The sequence below is a fragment of the Malaclemys terrapin genome, chromosome 12 (genome assembly GCF_027887155.1).
Source record: "Malaclemys terrapin pileata isolate rMalTer1 chromosome 12, rMalTer1.hap1, whole genome shotgun sequence".
In the NCBI taxonomy this organism is placed as follows: Eukaryota; Metazoa; Chordata; order Testudines; family Emydidae; genus Malaclemys; species Malaclemys terrapin.
Window position 1 is genome coordinate 16,286,623 of NC_071516.1, and position 24,753 is coordinate 16,311,375.

The 24,753-nt window shown below is 41.1% G+C and overlaps 1 protein-coding gene across 1 annotated transcript in view; it reads right to left on the reverse strand.

Annotated features, from left to right (window-relative positions):
* The window catches only part of PARD6B (par-6 family cell polarity regulator beta), a 32,719-nt gene extending 8,187 nt beyond the window's left edge, over nucleotides 1-24,532 (reverse strand). The window contains exons 1-2 of the mRNA XM_054046170.1: nucleotides 24,323-24,532; nucleotides 16,167-16,389 (exon numbers count right to left, since the gene is read on the reverse strand). Coding sequence (XP_053902145.1) covers nucleotides 16,167-16,389; nucleotides 24,323-24,388 — 289 coding nt within the window. The 5' untranslated portion in view covers nucleotides 24,389-24,532. The remainder of the gene's footprint in view (nucleotides 1-16,166; nucleotides 16,390-24,322) is intronic.
* Nucleotides 24,533-24,753: the final 221 nt, after the last annotated feature.

A 24,753-nucleotide genomic window follows, 5' to 3' on the forward strand; every position in this document is an offset into this window, starting at 1 on the left:
AGCGGCCAGGACCATGTCCCTGCAGCCTCTGGGGGTGGGGTGGAGCAGAGGGCTCCGTGCGCTGCTCTCGCCTCCAGGCACTGCCCCCCACAGTTCCCATTGGCCAGGAACAGGGAACTTCGGCCAATGGGCACTGCAGGGGAGAGCAGCATGCGGAGCCCTCTGCCCCTCCTCCCCCAGGGGCCACAGGCATGTGGTGCTGTCCGTGAGCCTGTCTTATCCCTGCTGCACGCCGCTGCCACCCCGGAGCCACTCCAGGTAAGCAGTGCCGGGGTGGAGCCAGTGCCAGGGAGGTTGAAGTGGCCACACAATAGCAGATGTAAAGGTTGCCATCTTACAGCAAAAAAACTTCAGGACCAGACTCCAAAGAGAAACTGCTGAGCTCCAGTTCATTTGCAAATTTGACACCATCAGATCAGGATTAAACAAAGACTGTGAATGGCTATCCAACTACAGAAACAGTTTCTCCTCCCTTGGTGTTCACACCTCAACTGCTAGCAGAGCACCTCACCCTCCCTGATTGAACTAACCTCGTTATCTCCACACTGATATATACCTGCCTCTGGAGATTTCCATTACTTGCATCTGAAGAAGTGAGGTTCTTACCCACGAAAGCTTATGCTCCCAGTACTTCTGTTAGTCTCAAAGGTGCCACAGGACCCTCTGTTGCTTTTTACAGATTCAGACTAACACGGCTACCCCTCTGATACTAACTATGGAGTCACTACCAATACTTCTAATTACTGTGTTAAATTTGCACAGTGCTTAATTTGTAATGAAAAAGGTGCCGGGGCTCAAACAATTTTTTTTATATTCATAACTGATGCAACAAGACAAGAGATGCTGGGGCTACGAACTGCCAAGCCCAGAGGTGCCGGGGCTCAGCCCTGGCACAAATTAAGCATTGTATGTGCACCTTAAATAATAAATATGCAACATTTAGACTGCTATGGATACTGTGTTTCTTCTGCTTAGAGTAAGAGAGAGAATGTATGCAAAAACTGATGCCAAGTTAGGAAAATTAAATGTGTGACATTTGAATATGTAATCTAGGGACAGTACATTCAAAGTCCACAACTGCACTTTTAAGTTCAAGGTGCAAAGCGTATAATTTTAAACTGAATGTGTGAGCCAATGATTACACATTCAACAGGGGCAGAGAGGGGATGGGAAGGGCCATAGAGATCAAAGTTAAGATGGGCTTGTTAGTCTCAGTCCAGTTTGTCCACCCACCATATCAGACATCCATGAGAACTCACTTTGGTACGGCGCAGTCCTAGGAATCAAGAATTTTAAGTTTTCATCAAATAACCTGTTATAAACTCATTTGCAGCATTGGTGTAGTGGTGTTGGTTCCAGGATATTAGAAAGACATGGTGGGTGAGGCAATATCTTTTATTGGACCAACTTCTACTGGGGAAAGAGACAACCTTGTGAGCTACACAGAGATCTTCAGCTCTTATAAAGTCAAACAGCTGTAGCATAAAATCAACAATCTTCATTGGGAAGACGAGCAAGTATTAGTTGAAAATCAGTAAATGGGTAAGTCGCGGAGTTTATTTTCAGCCTAAAAAGGGGGGATGTAGGGGAGAATCAGGGTTTGGTCTCACAATATCATGAGTTTACATACCTGAACAATTGACTAGAAGTGGCCATTTGTATGCAATCACAGCAATTGTGGTCCTAAGATTTTGAAAATTCTGGCCTTAAGTAATCATTCTGAATGTTACACACACACCAAAAGGATAAGTAAAATTATTGATTTTGTGACATTGGTCACTCAGGGAGCATGAGCCTTGATCATCTAAAAAACTGGCAAGCTCTGAGTCATCCGGCTATTACAAACTTAGGTGCTCCCAATCCTCACGGAGAGTCTACAGGTTAGGTTGCCAGTTTTCTTGAATAAAAAGGTCCCCATTAAATTAAGAGGCCAGCACACATCACACACGAAACTGACAGGTCCTCCGGAAGGAGACTGGGCATGTTCTAAATAATACTGTATCTTGGTGAAAGTTAAATAGGGAGAAAGGACAGAGCAACAAGCTTGGCCTTTTCCCTGAGCCCGGTAACGTCCACTAGAAGGACTACCTTCCAGGACAGCAAAGGCAAGAACTTCCATAGGCCTCAAAGATGGAAAATGTGCTGCAAGGTAAATTTATTTTATTTTTAGTAGGAAACCCAGAATAGCATATATTCTAGAGATCTATAATTACACAATTGGTGCCAAAGACTTAAGATTTAAGTCACCAAGAGGAAAGCCTCAATTTAAATAATCAATTTTAAATCAACTTTTCCATTTCTACTTCAGTTATGTTCTAAAAACGTGCACTCTGTTGATATAACCATTAAAACATGTTGGCTTACATTAAATTTGGTAAATCTTTTTATAGTTAGGAAGGAGTGCTATAACTACTTACATTTATTTAAACCATTATTTAGCTTATTTTCAGATTCTCAATTGTACATTTTAGTAGGTTAGAAAATGGTTAATACATTACTTATTTACTAGATAATTAACTTTTGCTCATGATTGTCAAGCTGCATTCAGATAGTAACTGGAATTAAATTAAAACAAAACAATATAGTTGTTTATTAAACAAAATAACCTTAAGTGTTTTGGATTCCTAAACTCCTCTTATCGAAACGTGTCTCACATTTAAAACCAAATGATTTATTAAAACTGAGGGATTAACTGTAGTCAATGAATTAAACTGATTTCAGGTCTGCCTGGGAAAACTTTTAAATTACTCCTGGGGGAATTCTGCACCAAAAAATAAAAAATTCTGCGCACAATATTTTAAAATTCTGCATATTTTATTTGTTAAAACTATGCAACAATCATGCTGGTTTCAATTATTTTGGTAATTTATTTAAACTACAATACAATGGATGAAGAATGGGAGTGGGGAGCATTGGAGGAAATCTCCCAAACACCCTCTGTTTAATAGTAATGTAACTAGTATTGACCCTTTACTTCTGGTTATTAGTCAACAAATATCTGCAGCCATATGCTCAGTGTTGCATCTTAGGCAACTGAAGAGCAAGCGAGGGCTGGGGACTCAAATTCACAATTTGTATTGGCTACTGACCATCTCCAGAAAGGTCAGTAGCAAACAGTTCTTGGAGCACATTTTGATAGGAAATTCAGTCCAAAAGTTTATACCAGTTCTAATCACTAAAGCAGCATAAGCATTTATAAGGCCACACTGTCTTTTAGACCACTCTGGTAATGTAAGAAGCCTTAAAATTTTTACACCTGTTTTATACTCCTGCGGGAATTCACTAAGAACAATGGGAACAATTTACTAAGCAGGCAGGCTGCTACATTCTGCTCTGCCTGAGGGGGGACACTTTTCTCCATAGAAACACCCCAAAGCCCTGCCCCTCCATGCCAAGCATGCCACAATAGCAGGAGAAAAGGATAGAGTGTTTCTCTCAAACACATGACTGCCCAGCCCTCCCGTCCATTCAGTGATTTGTGTCTCTACCAGCTGCCCCAGGAGCCTGACCTGACCTGCCTGCACTGCAGGGAGGGCTATGTGACCACTTTTGCGGCTTCCCTTTGTTTCCCCATCAGAAGTCATTTTTCTGCGGGGAAGCAAAGAAATCTGCGGAGACCATGAATTCTGCACATGCACAGTGATGCAGAATTCCCCCAGGAATATCAAATATGCCTAAGTGAAAGTGACTAGAGTTTAAGTTCCTACTCATCTAAGTCTCTTGAAAATTTGAGTCTCCTAAAGGGCTCATCTACACTACAAAATTAAGTTGGCTTAACTACAATGCTCAGGACTACCAAAAATTGCACACCCTGTGCAACGTAGTTAAGCCAACCCAAACCCCAATGTGTAGACATTGCAAGGTCAATGGAAGACTTCTGTCAACCCTAGCTACCACCTCTAAGAACTACTTCTGTTGCTATAGTAAGTGTCTATACTACAGCGCTACAGAGGCTCAGTTGTAGTACTGCAGCTGTGCTGCTGCAGTGTTTCTAGTTTAGATGTACCCTAAGACAAGTTACTTCGGCTGACCTATCATGCCATATTTACAAAGCTTGACCTCAAAAGTTAGAATAATCTCTTTATATAGGAAAAGATCTTTATATAGAAACGCAGTCTTTAATTCACTCTAAGTTTTTGATAGAGGCTCATGGATTCAGCATATTTTTTATTTAAATATTTTAAGAGATTACAATAAATTTAGGCCTTATACTTTATATTCAATTCAATTTCATTTTAAAACAGTTTATTTTTCAAAAGAAAAAATCATTTAAACAAAAAATCAAAAAATCATATTTTTTTAAAAATAGATTTTATCCGCTCTGCATACATGATCGTAAACCAGACATTTGTAAACTTTTAAATATCACTATGCATTTTTATCTGAAGCTTTGACATCAATTAAGACCATTAAAAATCACACCCCTAGAAAAAGTACCTGGAGAAGTGTCTATCTTTTTCCAGAGATGGCTAATCCAAACAAGAGCACCACATAGCACCATAAGAATTCGCTACAGCACTAAAGGCACTGTAAACTGAATGTGAAATTTAAACTACGGAAAGAAACATGAACTATGAAAAGCTATCAAAACAGGTCAGAATTTTTAACCTCTATGGTTAAAAATCTGATTATAAATGCCATTTTTCTGGAGTTTAATTTTAGGCTGAAAGTTCACGTGCTGATTTTCAGCTGATACTGATTTAAGTGATAGCAGCACAGTTACTGTAGGTAAGGGGAGAAACTATTATTGTAGGTATAAACAATAGGTTATACAGCCTTGGACATTAGAACTGGTTTTATTAACAATGTTAGCTGGGGCAAGGGTTATTTTGTTTTAGTCATGGGATCTTTAACTTCTGCCTCTCTCACTGATTGTTTACACAGAAGAGGCCTTGTAAATGATGTAGAAATATTTACAGGACTTACTGTTAGAGAATTTTAAAATTTCTATTTATATGTAAGTACCTGAGATTTTAGAAGTCTAGTTTTAAGGTTGTACAACCAAGGCGAAATTCAGCTAAGCTGGTGAAAGGCAGTATGCGTTTCCCCAAAAGTTCCTCTGCCCCTGGGAAAGTCCACACTTGCAGAGGTGATGCAGTGTCATCACCCTTCATGAGTTTACTACTAGGTATGCAAGAGTATGTAAGAAGGTTTAACTCACTGTTGCTCCAAAGGTCAATCAGTGGGGGATTTTTTAAGAGTCACTGAATGCACTATGTAAATCTGTCAGGATTTAGACTGTTTTAATGGCCCCTCCTCTGTCAAACCTAAACACAGACTTCAGTTTTCATAATATTTATTCCAATTTCTGTAGAGTAGACCCATTTTAAAGCCATTTTTAAGCAAGCATCAAAAGTAAGTTGCACATGCACTCGGTATTTTTGCTTCATTTCTTATTAATGATAAAATTTGGATTGCTGATGACAACACATCTAGAGTGCTCATTTTATGCAGTTCCCACTCCAATGCTCATGTTTTCCTTTTAAAATAGTTTCATAACTTTTACTGTCAAAGTAGTTGTAACTTGGTATTTTAATAAAAAAAGGTGTGGAAAAATCACCTATTTATTATAGCACTGGTAGTAAATATGGTTGAGAGTAAAATGCTGTCAGTTACAACTCTGTTTCCAAGAATCAGGGGGTACCATTTACAATGCACATTTCACTTCTCTACAGAGGAAAAAGGACTGTAAGCTATCTAAACTAATACCTGCCACTGGGGGCTATAACAATGGTACCCTCAACTCATCTAACAACATTGTCAATCTTTCCAACCACACACTTAGCCCAGCAGAAGAGTCTGTCCTATCTCGGGGACTCTCTTTCTGTCCCACCATCCCCATGAACATGATACAGTTCTGTGGTGATCTGGAAGCCTACTTTCGTCGTCTCCGACTCAAGGAATATTTTCAACGCACCACTAAACAGTGCACTGACCCACAGGAACCCTCCTACCAACACTACAAGAAGAAGAACTCTGCGTGGACTCCTCCTGACGGTCGAAATGACGGACTGGACCTCTACATAGAGTGTTTCCGCAGACGTGCACAGGCTGAAATTGTGGACAAACAACATCACTTGTCCCATAACCTCAGCCGTACAGAACGCAATGCCATCCACAGCCTCAGAAACAACTCTGACATTATCATCAAAGGGGCTGACAAAGGTGGTGCTGTAGTCATAATGAAACAGGTCAGATTATGAACAGGAGGCTGCCAGGCAACTCTCCAACACCACATTCTACAGGCCACTATCCTCTGATCCCACTGAGGAATACCAAAAGAAACTACACCATCTGCTTAAGAAACTCCCAGCTACTGTACGGGAACAAATCTACATGGACACACCCCCAGAACCCCGACCAGGGGTATTCTATCTGCTACCCAAGATCCATAAACCCGGAAACCCTGGACAGCCCATCATCTCAGGCATTGGCACTCTGACAGCAGGATTATCTGGCTATTTGGACTCTCTCCTCAGACCCTATGCTACCAGCACTCCCAGCTATCTTCGAGACACCACCGACTTCCTGAGGAAACTACAATGCATTGATGTTCTTCCTGAAAACACCATCCTGGCCACCATGGATGTAGAAGCACTTTATACCAATATTCCACATGAGGATGGACTACAAGCTGTCAGGAACAGTATCCCTGATGAGGCCACAGCAAGCCAGGTGGCTGAGTTTTGTGACTTTGTCCTCACCCACAACCACTTCAGATTTGGGGACAACTTATACCTTCAAGTCAGTGGCACTGCTATGGGTACCCGCATGGCCCCACAGTATGCCAACATTTTTATGGCTGACTTAGAACGCTTCCTCAGCTCTAGTCCCCTAGTGCCCCTCCTCTACTTGCGCTACATTGATGACATCATCATCATATGGACCCATGGAAAGGAGGCCCTTGAAGAATTCCACCTGGACTTCAACAATTTCCACCCCACCAGCAACCTCAGCCTGGACCAGTCCACACAGGAGATCCACTTCCTGGACACTACAGTACAAATAAGTGATGGTCACATAAACACCACCCTATACCGGAAACCTACTGACTGCTATACATACCTACATGCCTCCAGCTTCCATCCAAGACACATCACACGATCCATTGTCTACAGCCAAGCCCTAAGATACAACCGAATTTGCTCCAACCCCTCAGACAGAGACAAACACCTACAAGATCTTTATCAAGCATTCGTAAAACTACAATACCCACCTGGGGAAGTGAGGAAACAGATTGACAGAGCAAGACGGGTACCCAGAAATCACCTACTACAGGACAGGCCCAACAAGGACAATAACAGAACACCACTGGCCATCACATACAGCCCCCAGCTAAAACCTCTCCAGCGCATTATCCACGATCTACAACCTATCCTGGAAAATGATCCCTCACTCTCACAGACCTTGGGAGGCAGGCCAGTCCTCGCTTACAGACAACCCCCCAACCTGAAGCAAATACTCAACTACACACCACACCACAGAAACACCAACCCAGGAACCTATCCCTGTAGCAAACCTCATTGCCTACTCTGTCCCCATATCTACTCTGGCAACAGCATCAGAGGACCCAACCACATCAGCCACACCATCAGGGGCTCATTCACCGGCACATCCACTAATGTCATATATGCCATCATGTGCCAGCAATGCCCCTCTGCCATGTACATTGGCCAAACCGGACAGTCCCTCCGCAAAAGAATAAATGGACACAAATCGGATATCAGGAATGGTAACATACACAAGCCAGTAAGTGAACACTTCAATCTCCCTGGTCATTCTATTACAGATTTAAAAGTCACTATCATTGAACAAAAAAACTTCAGAAACAGACTTCAAAGAGAAACAGCAGAACTAAAATTCATTTGCAAATTCAACACCATTAATCTGGGCTTGAATAGGGACTGGGAGTGGCTGGCTCACTACAGAAGCAGCTTTTCCTCTCCTGGAATTGACACCTCCTCATCTATTACTGGGAGTGGACTACATCCACCCTGATTGAATTGGCACTGTCAACACTGGTTCTCCACTTGTGAAGTAACTCCCTGCTCTCCATGTGTCAGTATATAATGCCTGCATCTGTAACTTTCACTCTATGCATCCGAAGAAGTGAGGTTTTTACTCACGAAAGCTTATGCCCAAATAAATCTGTTAGTCTTTAAGGTGCCACCAGACTCCTTGTTGTTTTAACTCTGTTTCCAGGTGCTCACCACTTTCCAAAGGAAATTTCTTGAGCTGAAACAGTTTTCCTTACTTTGTCTCATCCAAAAGGTGGATTTTCTAGGAAAATCTGAACCATTTATGTAGAGCTGTTTTGAATTTAAAACTACAGAAATAACGTACTTTGTTCTTGAGACTGAAGAAAATTGGCTTTAAGAAGCCTCAGGGGAGAAATTGCACACACAGCTATCAGACAACGGAGTGTCACAGAGTATTAACAGACATCAGCTAGTCTTTGGCTTACCAGTGCCCTTTAGGTGTGAAAATAAGACAGGTTGAGAATTTTATTGCTTAGTCTTGGCTTAACTGTTGACTGTAGACTTTGGGGTTATGTTTTTTTTCATTAAAAACTGAGGGGTAGATAAGAACAGCCATACTGGGTCAGACCAAAGGTCCATCTAGCCCAGTATCCTGTCTGCCAACAGTGGCCAATGCCAGGTTCCCCAGAGAGAATGAACAAAACAGGTAATCATCAAGTGATCCATCCCCCGTTGCCCATTCCCAGTTTCTGGCAAACAGAGGCTAGGGACACCATCCCTGCCCATCCTGGATAATAGCCATTGATGGACCTACCCTCAAAACAAAAAAACAAAAACAAAAACAAAAAACCACTAGGTAACTTCATGAACCCTGTTATAGTCTTGGCCTTCACAACTTCCTCTGGCAAGGAGTTCCACAGGTTGACTGTGTTATGTGAAAAAATACTTCCTTTTGTTTGTTTTAAACCTGATGCCTATTATTTTCGTTTGGTGGCCCCTAGTTTTTGTGTTATGAGAAGGAGTAAATAACACTTCCTTATTTACTTTCTCCACACCAGTCATGATTTTATAGCTCTCTATCATATCCCCCCTTAGTCATTTCTTTTCCAACCTGAAAAGTCCCAGTCTTATTAATCTCTCCTCATACAACAGCCGTTCCATACCCCTAATAATTTTTGTTGCCCTTTTCTGAACCTTTTCCCAAGTCCAATATATCTTTTTTGAGATAGGGCAACCACATCTGCACGCAGTATTCAAGATGTGGGCGTACCATAGATTTATATAGAGGCAATATTATATTTTCTATCTTATCATCTATCCCCTTCTTAACGATTCCCAACATTCTGTTCACTTTGACTGCCGCTGTACATTGAGTGGATGCTTTCAGAGAACTATCCACAATGACTCCAAGATCTCTTTCTTGAGTGGTAACAGCTAATTTAGACCCCATTATTTTATATGTATAGTTGGGATTATGTTTTCCAGTGTGCATTACTTTACATTTATCAACAATGAATTTCGTCTGCCATTTTCTTGCCCGGTCACCCAGTTTTGAGAGATCCTTTTGTTACTCTTCACAGTCTGCCTGGGACTTAACTACCTTGAGTAGTTTCGCAAATTTTGCCACCCCACTATTTACCCCTTTTCCAGATCATTTATGAATATGTTGAATAGGACTGGGCCCCACTATTTACCTCTCTCCATTCTGAAAACTGACCATTTATTCCTACCCTTTGTTTCCTATCTTTTAACCAGTAACCAATCCATGAGAGAACCTTTCCTCTTATCCCATGACTGCTTACTTTGCTTAAGAGCCTTTGGTGAGGGACCTTGTCAAAGGCTTTCTGAAAATCTAAATACACTATATCCACTGGATCCCCCTTGTACACATGGTTGTTGACCCCCTCAAAGAATTCTAGTAGATTGGTGAGGCATGATTTCCTTTACAAAAACCATCTTGACTATTCCTCAACAAATTATGTTCATCTGTGTGTCTGACAATTTTATTCTTTACTATAGTTTCAACAGTTTGCCCAGTACTGAAATCAGGCTTACCAGCCTGTAATTGCCAGAGTCACCTCTGGAGCCCTTTTTAAAAATTGGTGTCATATTAGCTATCCTCCACTCATTTGGTGCAGAAGCGGATTTAAATGATAGGTTACAGACGACAGTTAGTAGTCCTTCAATTTCACATGCGAGTTCCTTCAGAACTCTTGGGTGAATATCATCTGGTCCTGGTGTCTTATTACTGCTTAGTTTATCAATTTGTTCCAAAACCTCCTCTAATGACACCTCAATCTGGGACAGTTCCTCAGATTGGTCACCTAAAAAGAAGGCTCAAATTTGGGAATCGCCCTCATATTCTCAACTGTGAAGACCGATGGAAAGAATTCATTTAGTTTCTCTGCAATGGCCTTATCGTTCTTGAGTGCTCCTTTAGCATCTCGATCGTCCAGTGGCCCCACTGGTTGTTTAGCAGGCTAAATTTTGCTATTACTTTGTGAGTCTTTGGCTAGCTGTTCTTCAAATTCTTTTTTGGCTTTCCTAATTATATTTTTACACTTCATTTGCCAGAGTTTATGCTCCTTTTTATTTTCCTCATTAGGATTTAACTTCCACTTTTTAAAGGACGCCTTTTTGTCTCTCACTGCTTCTTAGACTTTGTTGTTTAACCATGGTGGCTCTTTTTTGGTTCTCTTATTATGTTTTTCAATTTGGGGTATACAGTTAAATTGAGCCTCTATTATGGTGTTTTTAAAAAGTTCCCATGCAGCTTGCAGGGATTTTACTTTTGGTGCTGTACCTTTTAATTTGTTTAACTAACCTCATTTTGTGCAGTTGCCCTTTCTGAAATATAATGCTACACTACATAAGAACCAAGTATTGCAACATTCAACAATATACATTATAAATTAAACGGAAAATGCAAGAGTTAGGACTCTTACAGCAACATAGCACAACTGTAGTATGCACTCCTTTCTTCATTCTTTCCTTGTTAAATGTACATCACAGAACCAAGTTAACATTAAACTTTTGCATTTTCTGATTTACATTTAAGCTGCAACTTGTATGCAAATTGTGTATATGCAACATTAATTATTTTAAGATCTGTAATACCTTGATATAATGGGATTTGCAAATAGTGTTTAGCCGTACTAAGATTTCTTCCCCCCTTCTCCCCCCCATTTAAGTCAGACTTATTGAAGTCACCACAGGAACCTAAACTCCAGTTACAAAAGCAGGTCTCTTAAACTCATTTTTACAACTAGAAGTTAAAGAATACCACAAAAGACACCTCCATTTGAACACATGCCCGAAAATGCAAGAAAGGGCCATTTAAAAGAAAATTAAGATTTTGGAAACTGCTTCTGTTAGGAAAGATCTGAACTTCAAGAGTTTCCTATCCTACAAAATAAAAAACAAGCACCCCTCCCCACCCTCCAACCTCCCCGCCCCCAACACAGAAAATGTAACTCTCTCAGAAATCTCGATTACTGAGCTGGTGTTTTACCTTTTAAAATCCATTTCTTAAAGCTCAATGATGCACTGTGAAAAAACACAGTATTCCTAAACTTAGAAGTCAGAATGCTACCACATTTCCAGATCAACAGATTATACAAACCATTGGGTTTTTTTGGAATACTAATTAGCTTTTGATGTTGTCTAAAAATTCTAAACTAGCACAAAATTTAAGGTAGAAAATTAGAATTACATAATTTGGGGGAGAAGTAGGGAAAGCCTGAAGAAAACTAATTTCCGTAATTCTGCCAGGCAGCAAGATTCTGTTTAATCTCTCCTCGATTCCCAAACAAAATTTTTTAAAGCAATGTCCTCGAGTACAAAGACACCTTTGTACTGACATCTAGCTAATCAGTTTATAGTTACAGTGAAAAATATTTTGGCAGAATGCCAAAGAACAAGGTGTTAATAACAAAGATGTAACGGTGAATGTCAACTTGGTATAAAAACTTCCTGTTTTAATGGTCTCAAAATTAGTATCACCAGTGAGTTTGTGTGTATGTGATGTATTATTTAAAGAAGTCTACAACTGTTGAAACTGAGTTTCAACCCGATATTCTTCGGCACCTGGAATTGCACAATTTGTTGACAAGCCCTCTGATATGCTTCCAAAGGAATGCACTTATTGGTAAAGTTATCCTTCAAGTGTCAAACTTCCAAAGATAAACAGAACAATCTGAAGACATTTTATAAGAGTACCATAATTCTGGGGGGAAAATAAGATTTTTTTAAAAAAAAGTCAGCCACACTAAACCTAACATTAGTATTTAACATTTATGAAATTACATGGAGAAAAGAATGGAGACCTGAATATCGATTAGAGGCATTTCAAAACTAAATTGGGAAAACTTTTACAGGTATTTCAAAACACTGGAAGCATGGGAAAACAGCTAGAGACATTCCTCAAAAAAAGAAAAGTTTAAAACCCAACTCTTCTTTCATTCCACCAATTATCGAGCAGGACCAAAATTAATTGCATAGAGAATTAATGGGGTGCCAGAAACAATTTGATAGTTTTTCCCCAAACTCTAGTGACTAAACAATTCTAATTTAAAAAAGCAGTGGTGAGCATTAGGACTGTTACTGTTTTTGTCTATCCTCAGCATCTCTCTTTCAGCCACCCTGTATCTACCTCTGCAGGGAAGCATTAAGTTGAAGCAAAGAAGTATTACACTTGCAGCTTGTTACATAATGGAAGTGATTAAAATCATACAGTCCTGCTTTGTTGTGGGGTAATTTGTTCATGACATTAGCCGCCTATTAGTCTATGTCCTGAAGCATGAAGATTGATTACACCTGTAAAAAAGTATAACCAGTGTAACTGCAGGCTATATTTATTATGCTATGGAATAGTCATCCACAGATTTAAAAAAAAGAAAAGAAAAAAAGAAAGCCCTGTACTGCACAACAAATGCCAGAAAGTGCTGTAGTGAACAAGCTTGCATTAGCGAGGAAGGATTAAGTGATTTCCTAAGTCTCTCTCCACCTTTATATGTCAAATTTATTATTTTCACTTTGCTTCTCTAATATTCTGACACAGTGACTTCTACATGTGAAGTGGTATTAAAAAAACCCAGTATTTCCCTATATCTTTTGTTTCATTGAGTACCCTGTGTTCTTATATTGTGGAAGAGGGCAAAAAGATATGCCCAGCTGGTCTTCACATTTGTTTCATCCCTAGGTCAGGTTTCTCTTGCAGACAGAGAGACTCCCATATATCTTGACTGAATTAAAGCCACATTAGTTCAGCCTTTGAATTCCCTTTTACCACTTCCAAGACATCAACAATACCTGTTAATCTGTTATAAAAGGAACTTCAGGATGCAGATAGGAGTGAGCTACTGTCTCTTAACCTAGGTGATAATGTTATGTTTAACCTAGACAATATTCATCTCTGGGGAAATTTAACTTTTATTCTAGCCATAGTATAATGAACTCTTTATAAAGCTAACAAATTAGAAAGAAGTAAAAATAATCAACTCACCCTCCTAGGGTGTGTCCACGCTAGGAGAAAAAGTGTTCTCTTACCACATTAGCTAACATAATAAAATCCCAGTGAAGACAAGGCAGTCGCTAGTTTTTACCTGTTCACAAGTTGAGGTAAACATTAGCAGGAACACGTTTACCTCAACCTGCTAATAGTGTTAAAACTACAAACTGCCTTGCCTTTATTTGAACTTAAACTCATGTTGGTTAACATGTGACCAGGCCACCTGTTTCCTGATGAACCCACGGTCTTTGACATTTTAGGGGGGGGGGGTGGGGGAGTGTCTAGCTATATCATGGGTATTAACTATAACATTCAGGATTCTAATATATTCTGCTCTACTTACATGTACCTCAGGTTTTGGTATGGATGTGTCCCTCCCTTGCATTCTAGCTTCTCATTTAAAATACACATCAATTTCTAAATAAGCAAAATGCTGGGATTAGACATTTTCAAGTGTCTGAAGAAATACCTACTTTTCCTCTCATATTGTGGTGGTCTACTGCTAAGGGTCTTGTTGTTCCCCACTATCTCTGTTTAAGTTATATTGGGAATAAACTTTCCCATGGGAAAAATCTACAGGTTATTTCTGTTATTCAAGCAATGTAGCAGAAGATGATGATACAAAGGTCTCAAAAAGGGGTGGCAGTACAGAAGTGTAATTTGTATCATCTGTCCCCTCAACAAATTCTAGTTTCAAAAGTGACAAATTATAGCAGCCTTGTCAATGGTGAGTATTTCTTCAGCCATACCTTATTTCCACTTCCACTGAAGTGCAGACACAAAAGTTATGCAATAGAACAGGAAATAGAGTACAATTACACCTAATTGAGCAATAAAACAAATTAGAAGCTATACTGCATGGATTTATAAGTAGTTTTCAGCATCACGAAACTAGGCCTGAACTGCTAACAAACTTTTTTTTTTTTTTTTTTTTTTAAATAATGGACTGACTGAAGAAATAAAAGAAATCAGATTTTTTCCAATTTGAACAAATTTTAGATTTATATCACCCTTCAGTACAATCTTTTTCAAAGTCATCACACTGGCACAATATAAATATAGGTACTGGCTGTCAGATTGATTTTGAGACCCAGTTTTGGGAACAACTTTGAGCTCTATTTCCTAGTCTTCTGCAGCTCAGACATGGAGTCACAGAGCAATAAGACTGGTATCAAAAAGGAGTGGAAAAGGGGAGGAAAGACAATGGCTGGTTGCTACAGTGTTTCCCGTTGACCTCTTACGGAAGTGATTTTAAAAATTAAAACTGGTCAGTGCCCAGAACAGAGAAACGTCCCATACAATACCAAAATAATCTACATGTCAATCATGCTTTAAGAATGAATTTTAACATGAGTACAGGGAGTTGCATGTACAACTGTAGTAAAAAAAAAAAACATGTGGTGATAAATGCAACTTTAGTAATCTCAATCTGATAAAGTGGTTTATCTGCTCTCGTCATGGCTGCTGAAGGAGCTTACATAGAATCTAGAGACAGAAAAGACCTATTAGGTCATGTAGTCCAGCTCCCTGCCAATTCAGGATTGAAACAGTCTTTACCTGTTCCATGAACACTTAAATACAGCAAATACATTTTACTGGCAACATGGTGGTTGGCAAATGACAAGAGTTCTGTTAGGAAAGAGGAAATTCAGCTAAAACATTTTTCTAAAGAATTCTCTTTTTTTGGGGAAGAAGAATCAGAAATATTTATTTTTGCACTGGGAAGATATCTGTTTTATTGATCTTTTAAATAGTAATTACTACAGATAGGAAAAGCTTTATTCGACATGCAACAAATTATGAATACTTTGAAACAGCATTCAAAAGATGGAGTTTAAGGATAAAACCAAAAAATTTAATCTGGAAATTACACCTATTGCTGAAAGAAAGATGTGGGAGAAGACAAATTTCCATTCTGAATAAGAAATAATCATTCCATTGGAACTTTGATAGCTCAAATAAGCAACCATTCAACATGACACTTATAACCTAATGTATTTTACATTTTGCTAATAAGATTAATCTTTTTAAGCTATACTGATGCCCATTGCTTCAAATAAGATCTCTGTTCAAACCAAGTTTATTTTGTATTTCAGTAATGTCCTAGTGTCCAGTTAGGATATGATGAATTTATGATACTGTTAAGCTTTCAGTGGAAATAAAACCAGACATGAGCAACTGCCTTTAAACAATATACAAAAACATTCACTGGAGAATGTTGATTCAACTTTAATGTTTCTATCCAATTTGAGTAAACTAAGAATTGAATATGTACATTAATGAAGACTTCATATAAAAGCAGTATTTCTACTGAAGTGAGGATGGATTTTTCATGGAGCGAATGGTATTTAAATTAAAGTATTACAGACATTCACAAATGTAAAAAAGAAAAGAAAAAAGAGAAAAGTAGCTTAGTAGCAGAGTTATAGGACAGAGGGGAATCTCGAGTCCTACAGCAATGGTGCACAATACGTTTCGAAACAGCCTGCTGCAAAGGACAGTTGGGAGTTCCCAGTGAAGATCAGTAAGAAGTCAGTACACATCAACATGGAGAAACAGGATGTCTAATTGGGACTTTTTAAAAAAATAATTAGATTGGGGCAAAATACGTGACCATGTGCATGTATACTGCTTTGTACACAGTGGACACTACCAGTACACACAATTAGTGAACTTACCTTTTCTTTGAATGAAAATCCTGAGCAGAGGATTGGCTGTGGAAACTGCTTTATGATAATTGTCATCGTTGTTGATAGGCAGCAGATCGCCATGAATGTCTATATACCCAACTAAAACTTCAACATTGGGGATCTTGTGCACATGCTGCAATAATCCATAAAACTCCTCAAACTTTCCAGGTTTGGTTCTTTCCAGAGAAAACCGTCGAAATTCAGCTCCAAACTACAATAAAGACATCTGATTTTAGTAAGACAGAAATCACTATGTACACCAAGACAACAGGATAACTTGAAAATTACAGTAAGTGTTTACCGGGTCAAAAATTTAATTTACAAAAATATGATAAACTTAATGCAAAGCCAAAAGGTTCTAAAGATTTGAGTGAAAAGGTGACCTTTCAGATGTACTAATGTCAGAGGCCATGCCACATGGTTCAAAATATGTATGCAATTATTTCTGTCTTGAAGTAATCTGCTCCAATGCGACGTCTTGATCAGAATGTGTTTACTTTTGATTCTGTGCAAAGATTTTTGTTTTTACTCTTATATTTAACTCTGAGCCCAAATAACCACATGTAAGGTTAAAGCCTGGTCTACACCTAAAAATTAGATCAACCTAGCTACACTGCTCAGGGCTGCGAAAGATTCTGCACCCTGTGCAATGGAGCTATATAAACATACACCCTGACTGTAGATTGGGTTGGTAGTGATTGCATGTCTAACATAGTGAATGCCAGTGAAAATGAGGTAGGATCAGAGGCTAAAATAGGGAAAGAATAAGTTAAAAATTACTTAGACAAGTTAGATGTTTTCAAGTCACCAGGGCCTGATGAAATGCATCCTAGAATACTCAAGGAGCCAACTGAGGAGATATCTGAGCCATTAGCGATTATTTCTGAAAAGTAATGGAAGACTGAAGAGCTTCCAGAAGACTGGAAAAGGGCAAATATAGTGTCAATCTACAAAAAGGGAAATAAGGACAACCCAGGGAATTACAGACCAATAAGCTTAACTTCTGTACCAGGAAAGATAATGGTGCAAATAATTAAGCAATCAATTTGCAAACATCTAGAAAATAATAAGGTGATAAGTAACAGTCAGCATGGATTTGTCAAAAGCAAGTTGTGTCAAACCAACCTGATAACTTTCTTTGACAGGGTAAAACGCCTTGTGGATAGGGGGAAAGTGGTAGATGTGGTATATCTTGACTTTAGTAAAGCTTTTCATACGGTCTCGCATGAACTTCTCATAAACAAACTAGGGAAATACAACCTAGATGGAGTTACTATAAGGTGGGTGCATAACTGGTTGGAAAACCGTTCCCTGAGAATAGTTATCAGTGGTTCACAGTCATGCAGGAAGGGCATAACAAATGGGGTCGCACAGGGATCAGTTCTGGGTCCAGTTGTGTTCAATATCTTCATCAATAATTTAGATAATGGCATAGAGAGTGTAAGAGTACACTTACAAAGTTTGAGGATGATACCAAGCTGGTAGGGGTTACAAGTGCTTTGGAGGATACAATTGTAATTCATAATGATCTGGACAAACTGGAGAAACTGTCTGAAGTAAATAGGATGAAATTCAATAAGGACAAATGCAAAGTACTCCACTTAGGAAGGAACAACCAGATGCACACATACAAAATGGGAAATGACTGCCTAGGAAGGAGTAATGAGGAAAGGTATCTGGGGATTATAATGGACCACAAATTAACTGAGTCAACAGTATAACACTGTTGCAAAGAAAAGCAAACATCATTCTGGGATGTATTAACAGAAGTGGTGTAAGCAAGACAAGAGAAGTAATTTTTCTGCTCTACTCTGTGCTGATTAGGCCTCAACTGGAGTAGTGTGTCCAGTTCTGGGCGCCACATTTCAGGAAAGATGTGGACAAATTGGAGAAAGTCCAGAGAAGAGCAACAAATATGATTAAAGGTCTAGAAAACATGACCTATGAAGGAAGATTGAAAAAATTGGGTTTGTTTAGTACGGAAAAGAGAAGATGGAGAGGGAATGTGATAACTGTTTTCAAGTACATAAAAGGTTGCTACAAGGAAGAGAAAAATTGTTCTTCTTAACCACTGAGGATAGGACAAGAAGCAGGGTTTTAGCCCATGAAAGCTTATGCCCAAATAAATGTGTTAGTCTCTAAGGTGCCAAAGGACTCCTTGTTGTTTTTGCTGATACAGACTAAACATGGCTATCTCTCTGAAATATATTTCTTGGGTTCATGTTGCATAGTTTAGGTCTAATGTACCACATAGGAAATGGGACCCTTGCTATTGTCATGACTAACTCTGTCTCTCACATTTATTTTCAAAAATAATATAATCAAAAGTTTTATTTGCATTCAACTTGGGAGTCTGTGAAAACCCAGCAGAGACAAGGACCCTATAGTACCATACTATGTCAAACAGTTAGCACAACAAATTGAGAATTCTCAATACCTTCTGAACTTCAACACTCCTCCCCCCTCTAAAGATGTTTAAATAAAGGAATTCACTGCAAATATCTCTGTTCTATAGATACTCTAACAACACTAACCGTGAACAATAAGGTAGAATGAATTACTCACATTCTGATTTCAGTCACGCCTGTGCATAACAAAGTAAATAAAACCTGCAGAAGGAACTGCCTTCAGTCAAGAGCAGTGTGCTTTATTATGACATCAATAAATGAACTTCTCCTTTGTTCCCATTAACTGTTTCCCCAAGAATTTGAAATATGCAACATCCAAGGAATTTCCCACATATTATGTATATTGCCACTGTTTGTATATTACTTATAATTAATTTTCCAGTACTGCTGTAGTTTAATGTGACAGACATCAAATACAATTTCACATGAGCTAAAAAGGACAACATGTTTAAAGTTACAATATCATAAAATGTCCAGCTTTTCAGAAATAACTGCATATTTTCATGCATACACTACATGCACATTTATTGTGTCTGCATGCTTGTGCAGTTACTACAATCATGCAAGCGACAGTCTCAAAATCTTTTTCCAATGTAGTGCTTGCTGTTTCCATTTCAAAACAAATATTCTAATTTCATTGTAGTTTGTGGTGTTTCCCAAAACAACATAATTTTCGCAATTGTACATCATGTATTTACATGGTACTTTAGGAGAGTAAAGAGACAGGCTGCACTATGCAAAACACAGGACAAGAAAGTTATGGGGGATTATTCAGACAGGAGAGAGTGCTTGAAGAGGTGGATTTCAGAGGGGAGGAGAGTATTTATCCAAGAACCGTTGGCTTGTCTACAGTGGCACTTTACAGCGCTACAACTTTCTCGCTCAGGGGTTTGAAAAAACACCCCCGAGCGCTGCAAGTTTCAGCGCTGTAACGCGCCAGTATAGACTGGTTTCAGAGTAGCAGCCGTGTTAGTCTGTATCCGCAAAAAGAACAGGAGTACTTGTGGCACCTTAGAGACTAACAAATTTATTTGAGCATAAGCTTTCGTGGGCTACAGCCCACTTCTTCGGATGCATAGAATGGAACATATATTGAGGAGATATATATACACATGCAGAGAGCATGAAAAGGTGGGAGTTGTCTTACCAACTCTGAGAGGCCAATTAAGTAAGAGAAAAAAAACTTTTGAAGTGATCATCAAGATAGTCCAGTACAGACAGTTTGATAAGAAGTGTGAGAGTGCTTACATGGGGAGATAGATTCAATGTTTGTAATGGCTCAGCCATTCCCAGTGTAGACAGCGCCCCCAGCACTGGTAGCTACACCCCTCATGGAGGTGGACTAGATGACCTCTTGAGGTCCCTTCCAACCCTGATATTCTATGAGGTGGTTTTTTTAGAGCGACTACACAAGCCAAATTCTTTAACATTGCTCGTGAAGACGTGCCCTGTAGCACTTCAAAAACATGAATAAATAAATGTAAGAGGTGAAGTATCACCATTTCATAGATGGTAAGTGCAGCACAAATCCCTTCTTTATGCTAGGAAATTGTCATATCTACACTGATAGTTACACGGTTTTGAGAAAAGGCAACACTGATTTTCAGCATGCACTGTTACAGAGAACAGACTAATGCTAACTGGTCTTGTGCTGGCTGTATCATCCTGCCTCTCTATTACTTGATAACTTCTTGCAGCAATGTTCTGAAGTAATGCAGACATACCTATCCATGTGTCTAGAATACCAGAACTAGTTTGACACAGAATCTGTCATACCAGATTGAACCCCATGCCTCTAGAAAGAGGAACCTCAATACACTGCTTATTGTGCAGCGCAGTATTAAAGGGGAAAATGTCCCCATGACCTAAACAGCAACTAACTTACATCCTAAAGAATATTTAGTTACCTTATTTCAGCAAATACAAACTGCAAATATTCTTGATGGTAAAATTATCCAGTCTTAAAAAAAAAATAATTCATCTACAACATTTGTTGCAGAGAATTTCAGGATGTGAAAGAGTAAAGCTTTCCCATAAGTTTATCTCTCTCCCCGACACCAGCCAGGGAAGATGATCATTATGACAAAAGGTGTGCTGAATCAAAGCATTTCTACTGCAGTAGCATGAAGGAGCCCCAATCATGGTCCAGGAACCACCCCACTATGCTAGCTTGTACAAACTCTTTACAAAAAAGACTGTCCTCACTAAGGGCTGGTCCACACTAAGCTCCCAGTTTGAACTACGATACGCAACTTCAGCTACATGAATAACGCAGCTGAAGTCGAAGTATCTTAGTTCAAACTTAAAGGTACTTACCATGGGTCCACACGCGGCAGGCAGGCTCCCCCGTCGACTCCGCCTACTCCTCTCGTGGAGCAGGATTACTCAACCTCTCATCCCCCAGCCCCCCCCCCCACTCTCTGCCCCAGCCTGGAGCCCTCTCCCACACCCTAAACTCATTTCTGGCCCCATCCAAGGGCCTGCATCCCCAGCTGGAGCCCTCACATCCTCCCACAGCCTAACCCCCAATTTTGTGACCATTCATGGCCCACCATAAAATTTCCATACCCAGATGTGGCCCTCGAGCCAAAAAGTTTGCCCACTCCTGCTCTAGAACCAATACAACCTACAGCAGAAATTGCTGGTATATTTTTTACCACCATGTCACGTAACCCTTAAAAATGCATATGCCCTGTCCACATTAAAGCTACCAGTTATTGTAAACAAAGAAACTATAGAATAGCCAGGATTAGGCTTCACATTGGTAAAAATGTTTATAACCAGTCAGCATTACAGCTTCCATCAGTTGAGAAACATACAATTTTCCCCAATATATGTGCACCCTTAAGCCTTGCCTAGACAAGGGGAAAATGTGCTTTTTAGATCAACATGAACTAAACCAAATTAAGGCCACATTAATTCTGAACAACAGCATCCACACTGGGATTTAATGTCATTTAACTAACTTCAAATTCACACCTTTAGTTAATTTGGATTAATTTTCCCAGCTGTCCCTGTGTAGACAATCCCCAAACTACCTAAATCTATTTATGTATGCAGTGTTGTTGTAGTCATGTTAGTCACAGGATATTAGAGAAGCAAGGTGTGTGAGGCAATATCTTTTATTGGACCAACTTCTGTCATAGAAGTGCTCTGTGTAAGCTTGACTCTCTCATCAACAGAAGCTGGTCCAATAAAAGATATTACCTCATCCACCTTGTCTCTCTAATTCAATTTAGGTAAAATGACATGAAACACTCCTTAACACCCAGTTTAGACACAGTTCAACACCTTGACAATTGTGGGTTATATGAGCAGATAACAAGATTCCAGAATTGTTATACTGCATCTAAATTAGGATCTTGTATAGACTAGGATAAAAGATCTTTTTTTTGCAGAAACACATTAGCAGGGCAACTTATTTTTGTTCTGTTCACACTAGATCTTTAAATCATGTTAAAACATGTTAGCCAACATGTTTTTAAAAATACACTTTTATCCTAGTCTAGTAAAATAGCATAGTATTAGAGGCATTTCAAATCATGTTAGCTAAACTGATTTTTTGAAGAGCACCTTTTTCCCCTAAAAAGCAACAGAGAGTACTGTGGCACCTTTAAGACTAACAGATGTATTGGAGCATAAGCTTTCGTGGGTGAATGCCCACTTCGTCGGATGCGTCCAATACATCTGTTAGTCTTAAAGGTGCCACAGGACACTCTGTTGCTTTTTACAGATCCAGACTAACACGGCTACCCCTCTGATACTTGACACCTTTTTTCCCTAGTAATTTTCCCTATATAATCTGCATTTGTTTTCCTATATATTCTGTTTCAGGGGGAACCCTCTCAGTCTTGTTTTACACTTCAATGGAGTAATTTTAGGGAAAGCCGTGTGCCTGCCCAATCAGTAAAGTTATGCTGTAACTTCTGTTAAAGACTATCAAATTTTGCAGTGGATAATCATCTATAACCCTTTTGGGAATAGAGGGGAAAAAAGTGATGAAGAGTAATCTGACAAGGGGGCTCGTGCTGAGAGGAGGCATCAGGCTACAGTAGGGTGACCACACAGCAAGTGTGAAAAATCGCAACGGGGTGGAGGATAATAGGAGCCTATATAAGAAAAAGACCCAAAAATGGGGACTGTCCCTATACAATCGGGACATCTGGTCACCCTAGGCTACAGGGACAATACCACGTGTGCTAAGGACCTGTGGGGTAGGCCATCATTACGCGTGGCGCATGAGACGCCTAATGGTCTCGGACACTATTCGTTGGTCACGGGACATCTACACAGAGCACATCACCGGCCACCACCAATACCGGGAGTGAGCCGGGGAGACCTTGTGCACCCGCAAGGGGGAAGAAACCTATAAACCCCCCCTGCTGGACTTTTTCCCCTGAGCCCTGAACCAACCGAACCTAACTGAACCCCACCACGTGAGGGTCACCCCATCCCCATTTCCCAGCCCTCTTACTTATACCCATGACTGTCTGTACTTTCTGTATGAGTGATGGACCCTCACCACTTGTCGGCTGTATCTTGATCCCACCCACCATTTACCCCCCCCCCCATTGGGGACATTGCAGTCTGTATATATTATGTGTGCTGCCCAACCCCAAAATACTAGCATCCCCCTATACTCTGTATGTTACCCCCAATGACCAATAACTGACGCTTCAAATCTTCTGTATCGTTTATTTTTAAAATTTTTTTTTTACTAGTGTCAATCCTATGGTGATAGCTGTTTGACTAATATCACAAGGCTGTGACACAATACACCAATGGCTCTCAAACTTTTTCACTGTTGACCCCTTTCACATAGCAAGCCTCCGAGTGCGACCCCACCTTATAAATTAAAAACACTTTTTTATATATATTTAACCCATTATAAACGCTGGAGGCAAAGCAGGGTTTGGGGTAGAGGTTGACAGCTCACGACCCCCCCACAAAGTAATAACTTTGTGACCCCCTGAGGGGTCCCAACCCCCAGTTTGAGAACCCCTACAATACACCAATCATCTTGCTCGAAGGCCCTGGTACAGGTACCAAGCAAAAAGAACGGCCCTAGATCCCCTGAAAACCCCAAGAGAGACCCCTCTACCCTTAGGCAACCTGGATCTTCCTTGCAGACACACTCCCCAACACTCAGGACTTCCTCCCCACCCTGGGAATCTCCCTCTTGGTGCCACCTTCTGCAGGTGAGTCAGCAGCTCTCCCTCCCCCCACCCAGTACCCACCCAGTGCAGAACTAGCCCTGGCCCCGGGCCGACAACTCACAGGCAGACCTTGGGTGCGCTCCCCCAAGGGATTCCCCGAGCCCAGATACCCCCCTCCCTCAACGCTTCCCTCCTGATGGCCCCAACTTTCACTGAGGCTCGTCCTGCCCCCGGCGGCTCCTCACGGATCGACGCCCCCCCCCCCCTCCGCTGCCCCCCGTCACAGATCGACGCGCCCCCCCTCCACCGCTCCCCCTGCGGCCCCTCATGGATCGACCCCGCCCCGCTCCCCCTGCCCCCGGCGGCCGCTCACAGATCGCCGCCCCCCCCCCCCCCGTCGCCGCTCCCCCATCCACTTGGGCTCGCCCTGCCCCCGGCGGCCCCTCACAGATCGACGTCCCCGCCCTCCGCCTTCCACTGGGGGCTCGCCCTGCCCCCCCATCTCCCCTCCCCCCGTTCCAAAGGGCCGCTCCGCCCCCTGCGGCCCCTCACGGATCGTCGCCCTGGGCCCGCTACCCACCTTGCTCTTCACTTCCATGGTGCCGAGGCCCCGGCTACCCCCAGCGCTGCGGTGGGTCCGGTTCATGCCGCCAGACGGTCTGTGTCCCCGGGCGCGCTGTGGGGGGAGGTGGAGAACCCGGGCAGTTCCGAGCCCAGCCTCCCAGCCACAACCTGCCGCCGCCTCCTCCTCCTCCTCACACACACACCCAGGAGGGGGGAGGAGCCGCCCCACAGAACGCCGAGCTGCGCCTGGCACCTGCCGCTCCCGGGAGAGGGCTGGGGGGCAGGTAGCGCATGCGCGCCGAGTACTCACAGAAGGGAGGGGGAGTCTCGGTGCACCTGCAGCGAGCGCGCATGCGTACCTGTCGCCCCGCGAGCGAGAAGGAAAGAAAGCGTAGGCGCACCTGCAGCCAGTGCGCGTGCGTCCAACGTGAGCACCTGCTCGGCTAC